Source organism: Phyllostomus hastatus, unplaced genomic scaffold (genome assembly GCF_019186645.2).
Source record: "Phyllostomus hastatus isolate PE091 unplaced genomic scaffold, TTU_PhHast_1.1 phas_scaffold_39, whole genome shotgun sequence".
NCBI classification, from domain to species: domain Eukaryota; kingdom Metazoa; phylum Chordata; class Mammalia; order Chiroptera; family Phyllostomidae; genus Phyllostomus; species Phyllostomus hastatus.
The window spans coordinates 17,901,792-17,916,457 of record NW_025334028.1 but is presented as its reverse complement, the minus strand read 5'-3'; the positions used below and the strand labels follow the sequence as shown (position 1 = coordinate 17,916,457).

Sequence of the window (14,666 nt, the reverse complement as noted above, 5' to 3'; positions counted from 1 at the left end):
AAATCACTTAAAATATGCAGTCGGTTCAAATAAAGCAGTCACAGGTTTCATAAAAAACTGTTTCATGTCAACAAAGTTTCACCATAACCTTTTAGGGCATCTTTTTTTCATGGAAGGACAACACATTCCATTATCCCATCCTGTACCCAAATTAAATGTCTCCTTATTGAGCAACTGAACAAATGAGAGATTATGAATGAATCAGAGCATAAATTGAATTGCATATTATAATCAGAAAAAACATTTTGGGAAGTTTAAAAATCAATTTCTTAATTTTATGAATCATATAAAATGTCTTGCTTAAGGTCACAGAAATGGAAACCAAATCTGATACTCTTATCTAACCACTATATAGTAACACCAACAACTAGGAACGATATTAATGTTTCAATGTATATATCTACTGGCATAAAGTTAAAAGCCTATGGGGTCAGGAGTACGGTTATGAAAAAGTATGTCTTCTTTTTGTGACTTAAAGTGAAAGTTGCTTCAGTTGGTCAAGATATTACTCCAGCCGTGGCCTCGTATGGTCTTTACTGATTAATGGATTATTTTTACGGACATGAGTCCAGTGAAGGGACTAAGGAGAACAAGATCTTAAGTAACAAATTCCAGTTTATTGAGAACAGACAATAAGCACATAACATGATCTCATTTGTGAGCAATTTTGTATATTTTCAAGGGTAAAGGGAGGGGGGTTAGAAACTATTAAAAAGGGTGTGAAAATACAACTTATGATCACAAATATTTTTATTAAGCCCAAAACGTAATAAAGCATCATAGGGAGAACCCAAATACATTTAAGAATGTGGACTTAACAACAAAAGAAATACCCTATCATTGAAGATACACGAATACAGAAGTCATGAGAAACCCATTGAGAGATTTATTTTACTTTTAACTTTTATTGACGACACTACTACAGATTGCAGATTGTCCCCCTTCCCAGTCCTGCCTTTGCCTACCTGCAACTCCCAACACTTTGACTAAGTGATTTGGGTGCTGCGATGCAGGAGGAAGTGATGATAGTATGTACAGATTCCTTTTAGCTCCCATTATACTACTAAGTGGAATGCATTCAATGTACCACCGGGATTGGGCAAATCTACTTACTGAGTCATGAGTTTTCAGAGTCTATAATATCTGAAGAATCACTTTAAGAGTTTTATTAGCCTTCGAACTCCAGAGGACTGTATTACCATAGCATGTAAGCAAGTCAGGATGCCCTGAAAGTATAACCTCCAATAACTAACAAATCTTTGATTTATAAATAACTTTATTTATAATGGTATTTACATAATAAAAACAAAACACATGAAACTCACAAGTTATACAAAGAAACTGATGTGTAATAAAAACAGCAATATAGACTGACAGGCAAAAATTTAAAGAAAGACAATAAAGAGTTAAATATCAAGTAGACAACGTTACTTCTAAATTTCACTTTGTCACCCACACTGAATTAGAATTGAAAAATGGCTCTCTCTTTAGGAGGTCCAGTACTGGAAATTCTGGAAACTGGTAAATCATATTTTGATAAAGAATGTAAAAGCAATGACCTATTTCCATGCAGTACCTAATGCTTCCTTAATATGAAGTCACATTCAGTCTGCTTTGAAGTGAAATGGCCTGTTAACCTGCTCTGCCAGGCTAGAAAAAAAGGTCACCGACATTCTGCTGATGTGTGAAGATGTCTGTGACAGAAATAAACTACTATTTAGAGAGTAATGAGAACTGGAGCAGAAGTGAGTGGGCAACAGTTTCAAGAGAAGCAAAAGCCAGGAGAGGGAAATCAATGAACATGCACAAGAATAGGCAGAGTAGTATGCACAACAGTGCAGCAGGGAAATGAACAGAAGGAATTAATCCATGGAGCAAGATAAGGGCTTCTTTAGTTACTATTCACTGGAAAACAACTTAGTGCCTAGCCAAACAAATCTGTTTTAACAGAACTACTTGGGAGGACCTGGGGGTGTTAGTATATGGAATGCCACCTTTAAATTCAGGTTGAGTTCTTCTTGGCAGTGGTGAACATCTGCTTCAAATAGCAATAAAATGAAAGCTATATAAATCTATACAGCTGTATTCTTTAAACTAACATAATAAAAAAGAACTTCAAATGAGACAAGCAAAAACAAGACATAAGCATTGTCAAATAAGGCACATGTAAAAATCTACACACATTATCCAGTGAAAGACAATATATATATATTTGGAGGTAGAAATAATTACAAAAATACTGACATTTCTAAAGCATTAGCATATTTGTTACAAACAATCACCAACTAATCCCCATTCAGAAAACTGTTTTGTAAAATGATTATTCAACATTTTTAGGACTACGTATTTGTTGCTTTTATTGAAATTTCACATGTGAGCATCAGAAGAATTCAGTTAGTGGCAAAAAAGTTGTCCATACTATGAGAAATGTAATATGGAAATTATAAAAAGTTACAAATGTTCATAAACCCCATGGTCATAATGTAAATGTCCTTGAGTGCACCAAGTTGATATTTCCTCGTCATCAAAAGTCCACAATTCTTATCTCACAGGCCCATTGATGTTTTTAGTAATGTGGCTATATCTGCTGGCATGCTCCCTTCGTCACCTGCAGATCAGAGAGTGGCATTAGAAGTTTAATAAAAATACTGTATAGAATATATTCTTTTTCTCCAATTTTCTCTACATTTCATGAACTCCTAATCATCTTTTATGGCCTAGTTTGCTTCAGTGTTATTCCATAAAAGGTTCTAAATCCCTATGTATACTGGGCTACTACCTCTGTGTTCATGTGCATATGGACAGCACAGCATCTATGGGCAATGTTTCTGATTTGATACAGGTAAAGATATATAAAGACACAGAGACACAGTTTGGATCACATTATATTCAAATCCTCATAGTATTTACTCCCCAAGTTTGCCAAGTGAAAACACTTATGTAACAAACTGAATAGTAAAAACAAAATCGAAGCTCCCAAATTCCAATCAAAAGAAATCATTTCATCTATACCCTTATATTCAAGTCCAAAGATCTGCCCAGAAAGTATCCACCCATGTACTATGAAAAAGAGACATTTATTAAAGACACAAGAAACACTGTACATAGGACAATGACATCTTAGTTCCCTTCAAAGTAGTCACCTTGGGACCTCACACAGTTGTCCCAGTGTCTGTTCCACTGTTCAAAACACTGCAAAATCCTTTGTTGGAATCACCGTCAGCTGTCCTGTTTTATTTTCCTGAATCTCATTGATGGTCTAGAATCTCTTTCCTTTCAAAGATGATTTTAGTTTTGGGAAAAGCCAGAAGTCACAGGGCACCAAATCTGGGCTGTACGGGGGCTGAATGACCTAGATGATTTGATGTTTGGCCAAAACCCTCTGCATGAGATATGATACATGAGCAGATCACACTGTTGTGATGAAGCTTCCAATCACCAGTTGCCCACAGCTGCAGCCGTTTTCATCTTACTGCATTTCTCAACCAACAAAGAACACTGAGGTAGTACAGCTTATTAGCTGTTTGGCCTGGTGGGGCGTACTTGTGATGGAAAACACCTTCCCAATAAAAAACAAAGTTTTTTTTTTTTTCTGGGTGTGGAGAACTAGGTGACTTCCAGTGGGAAGACTGGGCCTTCATTTCTGAATTATAGCCGTAGACTCCCGATTCATCTTCAGTCATGACCTTCTTGAGGAAATCTGGTTCAGTGGTAGCAGTTGAATCAAGTCATTAGCAACTGCAGCATGATGTTCCTTTTGCTCTGGCAGCAGAAGCCATGGAATGAACTTCACCTCAACACCTTTCATGCCAAGATTTTGAATCAAAATCTCAGACACAGTAGTTTTTGGAATCCTCAGATCAGCTTCTAGTTCTCACACTGCCAGTCGCTGATCTTTGTTGATTGCAGTCCGTATACGTTCAACATTCTCAGGTATTTTGCTTGTTGTAGGCCTTTCAGAGAGTGGACCACTTTCAATAGCTCATTGCTCTACTGGCTCATTTTGAATGTGAAGGCCACACAGTACACATGCTCACTCAACAATGTCTATCATCAGTGTAGACTGTCAGTCTACCAACAGTGTACTAGTCAATACTGACTAGTACAGTGAAGTCATCATTGTTCACACATGTGCATTCTGGTCCACTCACCTTGGCTGCCAGGTTACAATGATGTCATGGAAACCATTCTCGTTATATTAATGGTGGCTGGACTTTTTCCAGATAAACTTCACATAATCACTGACTTAAGACTTAACTGATACATCAAGACAAAATTTTGAACACAGCATATCAGGGAGGATTAAACTGTCCACTGTACATTATCTTTTCCTAATGTTGGCCCCATGTTTCAATCAAATGGGACCTTCAGTATGTCGACACTTATCCAGGAATTAATTATTCATGATTTTCTAAGATTTGAAAACATCGCTGTTAAGGTAGCATAGAATCTAGTCATCCTTGATTAATTCAGTTAATCACTCAGATTGTTTTTAGATGAGATGATTTATCAGTTTACAATAAAATGATAGAGATGGCAATTCATAAGTATTTATTCATTTGTAGCTATGAGTTAACTATAAATCAGAAATGGCTAAAATGTATCAAAGCTAATCACTTCCCTCTCCCTCTGTCACCTACCCCTCCAAGTTATAATCTAAAATTATGAAAGGACGTTTATCTACTCTTCTCCTTTCAGTAAAAATCATATGTACAGAAAGAGAAACTACTCATTAAATTCAGGAAATTTGCACACATCCCTGCCTTCAAACTTGTCCACAGATTTAAAAATAGCCAATTACATCTAAATGGACACTTCTTCTAAATTAACTGACTCCACGAATAAATAACTGAATAATTCCAGAATATAATAAAACAATACAAATCTAAATGACAAGAGAAGAAGGATGAGGATATGCGTCTAAATTCAAAGACACAAAAGAAATAAAACAATAAAGTGCAATGTGTGAATTTTGATTGGATCCTGGTTTGTTTGTTTTTTTAAAGCTATAAAGTATACAAAGGGAGAAACGGAAAATCCAGATATGGACAATATAATAAAATTTTAAAATTAGTGTTAATTTTCTTAGATGTAATAATGGTATTATGGCAATTTAAGAGGAATATGCTGAAATACTAAGAATAAGTGCCGTATCCACAACTGATGTTAAAATGGCTCATTGGAAAAAAAAATCAGAGTGTCATCGTGGAGGAAGCAGACACTGGTGTCCTTGTGGTGGTACCTCTAAGAGGACATCAGACTATAATGGCCAAGGTATTTATGCATTCCCTGAAATGGTCCCAAGCCAAGCAGGCTCGCAAGGACATTTTCACATAAAATAATGAAAACTTTAATGCACCACGCTTAAGGACATCACAGGAGATATACTGTTATAAGCAAAAACATGCCTGTATTAGCAAAATATGGAGCTCTTCTGTGTGATGGAGGTTGGAAAGCATGTTGTCAAACAGTCCAAACAGGACCCTGGAGGTCACGACCAGGAAGGCACTCAAAGCTGAGAAGACAATGAGTGACCTATACTGAAGGGAAAAAAGACCCTTCCTACCCTACACACAATTTTGAGTGGATCAAAGATCTGAGTGTAAAATGCAAAACTAGGACTTTCTGGAAACAACATAGGCCATCTTCATGACCAATGGATAGGCATATGTAACATAAAAAGCACTAACCAGAAAGACGGACAAATTTGATGACGTTAAAACTGGGAGAAAAAAGGCAAAAAACCAAACCAAAACAAAAAAACCTAAACTTGAAAATCCATCATAAAGAAAGGAAAACATAAACCACAGAGTGGGAGGTACCATGGATGCATATGACTGATAACAGTAGTGTCCGTGATATCCAGGAGCCAAAGCAACAGACAGATATCCCCACAGAAAAGTGGGTATAACTCTGAATGGTCACTTTAAAAATGGAGGAATCCACATGGCCAATAAATATGTAAGGTGCTCAAGCTCACTGTTAACACGGAAATACATTAAAACCACAGTGACTGGCTTTCATTGACTGGTTTTAAATGAACTACATGCAATAGCTTGGCAAAAACGAGGAATTCTGATAGCCTTTGGTAGACTAATGGGCATTCTCTAATGGGGTGGCGAGAATGTCCACTGGTATGCCAGTTTGGAAAGCAGTTTTAGGCTTAGACTTTAGGCTTAAATGAAGTTGAAGGTACACTTGAAATCTAACAATTCCATTCCTTGATATTTATCCCAAAGAAAATCTTGCTCAGCTGTAACCAGAGACATTAAAAGAATGTTCTTAGTAGTACTGTTCATAAGAACAAAAAGTGTCTGGAACAACCAAGTGTCTGTCAACATTACAACAGTTCAAAGAAGTGTGGTATCTATGCAGCAATAAAACTATCAAACAGCGAAGGAAAATGGGCTAGTTATACAGCAACAATGAACAAACTACAGCTGCATGAAGCTACCACTAAGTGAGACAACATCAATTTCACAACCATATTGGTAGGTGTAACAAACTAAAGTCAAAAGAACATATCCTATATGAATCTGTGTTTATAACACTCAAAAGCAAGAAATACTATATTGTTTAGGGTTCATTCCCATGTGATAAAACTATAAAAAGAAAGTAATGAAGTAATTACAACAAAAGCCAGAATGGTAATTACCTCTGAGGGAAAAAAGGGACTTCAGTCAGGGAAAGGCAAAGGAGGTATTTCTGAAGTGTTGGCAACATTGTTGTTGTTTTTTTTTAAACTAGGTGGTCATTACACAGTTGTTTGATTTAAAAGAAAAAAAGATCGATGAAGCAAATGTTACAGAATGTTATTACCATGAAATCATTGTACTTTTTATTCATACCATGCATTCAACATTTTTGCATGAAAATTTCATAATGTAATTTACAAAGTTAGATAATTTATTAACATAATCATATTAAGGGAAATTAAAGGAAAAACCCCACACATCCAAAAAACACAATCCTTATTCTAAAGCAGTGGTTCTCTGACTTTAGCATGTATCAGAAACACTGACCAGATTGAACCCCATCCCCTGTTTCTGACTGAGCAGAGGTGGAGTTGGGCTTGGGGATTTATATTTCAAATTAGCAATTTCCCAGGTGATGTTGTCGCTACTGGTCCAGAGACTGCACTCTGAGAACCACTAAGGCAAGCTCTAAAAACACAAAAATCTGACAAGAGTATCTGAGAGCAGTCAGTCTTTAATCTTTCACAGTTTCATGGGAAAGAGGACATACATATAACATAAAGCACATACAGACTGAATTACAATTATACCTTTGATTTAGAGAGGAAAACAACCTCACTGTGAGAAGTGAAAAGAAGTATAAATGTGTAGTCATCAGGTGTCAAATTATTTAAATAAAACCAGGGGCAAAACTAAAGATAAAATCATCATATGTAGGTTAAGAGATTAAATAAAAGATATTACTGTATTCTTGATCTATCTAATAAAACACTTACTGGGAAAACTGACATACAAATAACTTTAGTAAGATAAAGAAGGCACATTTCCCACAGAAAGAATGGTAATTGGGGAACATTCTTCATAACGAAGTAGTTTAAAACTAATGGCCTGAGCCCTGGCTGGTGTGGCTCAGTGGACTGAGTGCCGGCCTGCAAACCCAGGTTGCTGGATGATTTCTAGTCAGGGTGCATGCCTGGGTTGTGGGCCAGGTGCCTAGTTGGGGGTGACTGAGAGACAACAGCTTCATGTATCTCTTGCCCACTGATGTTTCTCTCCCTCTCTTTCTCCCTCTCTTCTCCTAAAAGTAAATAAATAAAATCTTAAAAAAAAATAAAATAAAAACTAATGGCTTGAGAGCATAGCTGAAATAAGTTGCTATTTTTAATGTTTCTATTTCTTTTCTATTATTTAAATAAATTGCTATTTTAACAGACATACCTGACATGAAAATAACAGGTACAATTTTAGACTAAACAAGTTTATAAAAATATAAATAATTTCTATGAATTATAAGTTATGACTGAACATACATTTCACTTCTGTTCTCACCTGAAATACCATTGAAATGCCATGTGGAAAAAAGTGGGGGCATTAAACAGAAGAGAAAGAACAGAAGAAAAAGACAACAGTGGAGAGAGAAAGCAGATGGAAGAATGAAACTGACTAGCGGAATGGACAAAGCAAAACTTAAGTGCCAGCAGGTAGAAATGCAAGGCTACTGTACTTCATGCCCAGATTCTACCCCTACCTCCCTCAGAGCTCAGAACATGGAGGAAGTGGATGCTTCTGAAAGGTCAGAGAGCATATGGAACAAAAAACATTGGTGAGGCAGAAAACCTACAGCTCTCCAACAGAGCCAGTCATGCACCTCAGATGTTCAAAAGGTTTTCTTAGAAAATCTGAATCAAAGGAATGCTGGAAATGGGGGTAGTAGAGGTCAGTGAGGCTATAAGGGAATAGGATAATTAACTATTGGAATAGGACCACAACCCTCGCTCCCCATCTTTCCCTCAGCTCTGAGAATGCAGTCAGTGGGCTTATACTACCTCTCTCACCATGCTCAGGTCACAAGAGGCTGGAGAATATCATTCTGGGAGAAGAAACTAGCCCATGAGAAGTGACCTCTTGTTTTATAAAGACAGTTAAAGATAGCTGGGAGTTTGACAATCCAAGAGCTGAGTCCCTATAATTAACTATGATGGTCCTATTTAAAGACACTGTTAGGATAAAATCTATGTATCTGGATTACTTGCTAGCATTACTAAGAGAATTTAACCTAGGTATTTAAAAGCTTTAAATATGAAAGATGGCCTAATAAAATAATTAGGAAAAAAACATTGCTCAGTGAAATCTGCCGTATGTGTTCACTCTTACTTTTGCAATGGGCAAGTTGCCACATCCCCATAAAGCCCAGTAATTACTGTTAATTGTTCAAATTATGATCATCTGCCTCACCCTCAGTCTTAAAGGTCTAACTTTGTTGTTTCTCATTCAGTTAAACCTTCTCTAGTGCCCACCTCCCCAACCTGGCATAGCACCCTAAAACAAATGCTACAGAGGAAGGATATGTACTAATTTCATCACATATCTTTCTATCTCTGAAGACAGATTAAAATGCATTGACCTCATTATAGTATGCAGTGACTAACAAAATACTGAAATGCAGTAAATATCCAACAGAAGTTTGCTGAATTGAAGTGAACCATTATCAATATTAGGAATATCCTTATTTATTAGAATAAGAATAAAATTGCTTTTTTTTAAAGACTTTATTTATTTTTACAGAGAGGGGAAGGGAGAAAGAGAGGGAGAGAAACATCAATGTGTGGTTGCCTCTCACACACCCCCTACTAGGGACCTGGCCTGCAACCCAGGCATGTGCCCTGACTGGGAATCATCCAGCGACCCTTTGGTTCTCAGGCTGGCACTTAATTCACTGAGCCACACCAGCTGGGACAAATTGCTTCTTTTCCATTAAACAACATTAAATGAGAAAAGCAAATGGCAGCAGACTACATGATAGTCTGTAAAAAAGAGGAAGAACACATATCTGATAAAAAATGGTAATGCACTTAAAAAAAAGCTAGTGAGTCACATTTATGGGGAAGCAGGGTGACAGGATTGGAGTCTTTTGTTTGCGCTTTTATATATTTTGAATCCTGAACTATGCAAATCTGTATCTTTTCATATGTGTATATGTTTAATAACTTTTACGTTATAAAACTTTAAAAATTCTTTTCAGAAAGATGGAACAAGAGGGTTCTCTTATTTGAGTTTTTTTCTGGAACCAATTATTTTAACCTGAAATTATTAAATTTTTGAAATGCATTTTAGTATACTCAGTGCAATAAATATTTGCCAAATGAAATTAATGTAAATAAGTTAATATTACACCATTAATTTTAAAATTCTGATTCATTTATATTACTTATACAGTAAGTAAATAATATAATCATGGATAAGATTATAGATCCAGTTTTAATTTGTTTCTGGAATATTTTGGTGTTAGAGACAAGGAATGGAATAATCAGAATTTTCTAAAATCAGTGTTTATTTGCATCAATTCAAATTGATCTTGTAAAATGATCTTAATTACTGGTAGTACTTATCTTCTCCCATGTTATCCCTAAATTATATGCCAGATAAGAACTTAGGCCATCTTTGTTATCCCCTTGGTACTGCTAATTTGTCATATTTCCACATGAACAACTATTGGAGTTTTTCCTTATAAACAACTTACCTTCATCTACTGTGGTCATATCTTGCTCTAGTTTCAATTTCTGTTGGTTAATTTTTAGCATGGATTCTTCGATTGTCCCTTGGCTTATTAATTTAATAACCAATACTTCTCTAAAAAAAAAAAAAAAAAAAGATATGTCCACTGGTTACTAAATATAAAATTATTTGGATACATGTAAACTATATAAATAATCTTAAGAGTTCTATAAAAATCTTTTGAAAATTGTGTAACAAAAATATTCATAAACTTAAATTCCTTAATTCAAAGGACTTGAGATTGACATTTTCTGAGCATGTCACTTTAAACATCCTTTCCTATTGATTGGAGAGAAGCAAGAAAGGTATCTGTACTTTAAACATACTGGGTTTACAACAAACAGTCCTGGGTTCAGATAAGTATGCCATTTTAAAAAGAAACATGCTTTGATGATGAGGTTCCTGGAAATAATTCAGTACAAAAAGGAAGGAAGTGCAGTAAAGTACAAATACTACATTGGATGCTTTAGTCCCACAATAGTTACTGATATATATATATCTGGCTCATAAATTAATACATTAATGTCTTTACGATATACAGTAAAATAATTCACAAAACATTGCATGCTGTTTACATGTAGAGTTGAATTATAGATATCTTTTATCTCTACATGGTCCTGTGACCAATGTCAAAATTCTTTCACTTAAAATACCTACAACTCGACCTATTTCTTGAAAAGTAGTAATGTAACAAAATTATGTATATTACCAAGTCTATTGGCTCTTTAATGGTCTTTTTAAATTATTAATGTTTCATAGGCAATGGATCATTTATAATACTATCTTTTCACTAGCTGCAGAACTATGTGGGTTGGGGTGGGAGGTTATTTTGTTTTAATTACTAGAAATTGAATAGGTTAAATAGTGGAGTTCACATTCAACACTGCTGGTATGAAATACATCAGTAGCTATGCTTTGATAAAAATACAAAAGCTAAAGCAGGACACCTGACAGACTATATTCTAATATTCTATACACATTAAACTTGCATTTGATTCAAAATAAATTTCAACTGAAAACACTTACTTAGTCTGGCCTACTCTATGGCATCTATCTTCTGCTTGTTTATCATTGTAAGGGTTACAGTCAATATCGTGAAGGATAACAACATTTGCTGAAGTCAGGTTTATTCCTAAGCCACCAGCTTTTGTTGACAGCAGAAACACAAAGATATCCATATCGGTATTAAACTCATCAATTAAATGAATCCTGTAGATAAATATATTAGGTTAAATCTCATTAAAAGCTATATAATTAAAACTGAGAACAATTACATCACATGAAAAATAAACTTGAAGATGTAAATACATGATCTTAGTATTACAGCTATTTTATCTGCAGCTATTTTATTGAAAGACCTTCCCAATTCACCAACATTTTTTCTATACCACTTGTCTCTATTAATTCTTAATTCAACTATTCAGATTTAATTAATTCCTGAAGGACTATTTTGTTCTTTAATGGCTTTTTGGCTTATCGAAATTCTGGATATGGCTTTTCAAACTTTAACCTTCTCAGAAGTCTGTCATCTGCTACTGTTAGACAACATAACTATGAACTGAATCTCAAGATCAAGTTCTATTGGTGTAATCTCTGTTTGCATGACTTCCACCCTCACTCTGATGCAGGAGGAAAAATTCACTCTAGCTGATAAAAATAAACCAAAAGATATAATGCAGTTTAAACACACTAGAAAAAGCATTCTTTTTTAAAGACAATTTTTTTAACCTTTGGAAATGAAAAAAATAACCAAATTTAATTACCCTTAAAATATGAAAGACCAAAATTTTAAAACAATTTTGGTTTAAAGATAAGGTTCTTTATACTTGGAGTGATTTTTAAAGAGAAAAACACTGATAATACATAATTATAAAACTGCTTCAAAATACATTGGTATGCAATTCAGACCAAAAAAATTTAAAAGAAAACATTCCTCATCTTAAGGTAGTAATTTGAAGTAACCACACATGAGACTCAAAGCAATACAATTCTATCTAATGCTCTGCACATTCAAAATTCAAACATTTACTCTTACTTGAGGATACGGTGGATAGATTTTTTGAAACTAAAGTATACCAACCTTTCAGAAATCTGAGTCTTTCCATCTAATCTGAGGTATCTATGCTGATGATGTTTTAAGAGAACCTCTAAAATATCCAGCATCATGGTAAATTGGCTAAATAATACAACTCTATCACCCTGTGAAAATACATGTATGTATTAGATACATGGGAAGAAAAATTATGGTGTAAAGTATCTAATGATTAATTGCTTCTTTAGGAAAAATCAAGTACTTATAACTAAGGTAAAATTCTTATTTTAGATTGTACATAAATTCTAAACTTAAGAATTAAAATTCAATTTTCAGTTTTGATTTTTAAGGACAGTTAATGGGAATAGATATAAAGTATATGGACTGTTCCTTCACATATAAACTGTAGTATTACTTAAATAGGCATTAACATAATATCTTCAAAATACTAATTTTGAAGCAATCATATAGATTGTCATTTACAAAATGATAACACTATTTTTTAAAACCATCAACATAGACATATTCTACTAACTTTTATTTTTCTCTTGGAGATTCAACAGAGGGAAATATATACCCATATACAGTGGAACTCCTTTATCTGAGGAGAACACATTCCAAGATCCCAACAGATGCCTGAAACCACAGATAGTACCAAACCCTGCATATACTGTTTTTTTTATATACATATACATACTTTCTCACTTAAAGGAAGTACTCTACAGCCGTCCTTGGCATATCCAAATTACCAGCATTACTACTCTTGTACTTTGGGGCTACTGATAAATAAAATAGGGGTAACTTGAACACAAGACACTGTGATACAGTCCATCTGATAACCAACAACAGATCCGATAACTGAGAGGGCTACTAAGTGATGAATGGGCAAGGACACAAGGTAAATAAAGATGCTGGACAAAGGGGTGATCCATGTCCAGAGCAGAACACAAGATTTCATCGCACAACTCAGAATAGTGTGCAATTTAAAACTTATGGACTGTTTATTTTTGGAATTCTCCATTTACTGTTATATTTTTGGATCATGTTTGGCTGTTGGTGATTAAGACCATGGAAAGCAAAAGGGGAGATTAAAGGGAGGACTACTGTACATCTCGCAAATGCTCAAAACACTAGTTTCTTAAAACATAGTGCAGACAAAATTTGAAAGTCAATTTGAAAGTCAAATCATGGCAGAACTTGAAGAAGTTTAACTGGGAAAATATAAAACAAAGAGCCATTTTCTTTAATACCTTCTCTTTCAGTTCAGACAAAATGCGTCCCAAAGCTCGGAATTTTCCAGAATCTAAAATCAAGTCCATGTCTAACTGGAAGTTATTAATGTGTCGATACTGTTTACAAAGTACATGTAATTCAAAGTCTGTCATAACTTCCATATCTTCAAAGATCAGGTCAGGGTTAGCTTCACAATGTGTAGGTTCCTCAAAGCAAAGCAAAACAAAACAATATACATACTTCAAAATTAAGATCATTTATATGATCAAAATAATCTAATAAAAATTACTCACATCTGATAAAATGTGTGAATCATAGAACATTTTAGAAGGAAGAAAATTAATACTCATTTTTTATATACAATAAAGGGGTAAAAGTCCTTACTGTTTTAGAATTAACAGTGAAATATCTACAGATAAATAAGGTCTCGAATTTATTTCAAAATAATTTTGGAGAGGGGTCTAGATGAAACAAGGGCAGTGATACCCTTGGACACTGTTGGTGGGACTGCATATTGGTGTAGCAACTATGAAAAACAACAGAGAGATACACCACAACACTAAAAATAGATCTACCAGACTCAGTAATTCTACTGCTGGTATTTATCTAAAGAAAACAAAAACACTAACTTAAAACCCTGGCTGGTGTAGCTCAGTGGATTGAGCGCTGGCTGCAAACCAAAGCATCGCAGGTTCGATTCCCAGCCAGGGCATATGCTTGGGGCCACGGCCCCCAGCAACTGCACATTGATGTTTCTCTCTCTGTCTCTGTCTCTGTCTCTGTCTCTCTCTCTCTCTCTCTCTCTCTCTCTCTCTCTCTCTCTCCCCCTCCCTCCCTCCCTCTCTCCCTCTCTCCCTCCCTCTCTCTCTCCCTCCCTCTCCCTCCCTTCCCACTCTAAAAATAATAAAATCTTTAAAAAAAACCAAACCAAAAAAAAAAAAAACACACTAACTTAAAAAGATATATGCACTCCTATGTTCACTGCAGCATTATGTACAATAGCTAAAATAAGGAAGCAACTTCAGTGTCCATCCATAGAAGAATGGATAAAGTAGAGGTGCTATATACAGGGGTGGGCAAAAGTAGGTTTACAATTATACTACAAATAAACAATAAGAGAATAAACTGTTTCTCATACTCAAAACCATAAG

At 35.0% G+C, this 14,666-nt stretch overlaps 1 protein-coding gene across 2 annotated transcripts in view; it reads right to left on the bottom strand.

The window, feature by feature from the left end:
- Positions 1 to 597: 597 nt before the first annotated feature.
- The window catches only part of SMARCAD1 (SWI/SNF-related, matrix-associated actin-dependent regulator of chromatin, subfamily a, containing DEAD/H box 1), a 102,340-nt gene continuing 88,271 nt past the window's right edge, over positions 598 to 14,666 (bottom strand). For both annotated transcript variants that reach the window (XM_045820326.1, XM_045820325.1), the window contains 5 exons: positions 13,533 to 13,721; positions 12,331 to 12,449; positions 11,277 to 11,459; positions 10,216 to 10,325; positions 598 to 2,608 (listed from right to left, as the gene is read on the bottom strand). In XM_045820326.1, the coding sequence (XP_045676282.1) occupies positions 2,547 to 2,608; positions 10,216 to 10,325; positions 11,277 to 11,459; positions 12,331 to 12,449; positions 13,533 to 13,721 (663 nt within the window). In that variant the 3' untranslated portion in view covers positions 598 to 2,546. The remainder of the gene's footprint in view (positions 2,609 to 10,215; positions 10,326 to 11,276; positions 11,460 to 12,330; positions 12,450 to 13,532; positions 13,722 to 14,666) is intronic.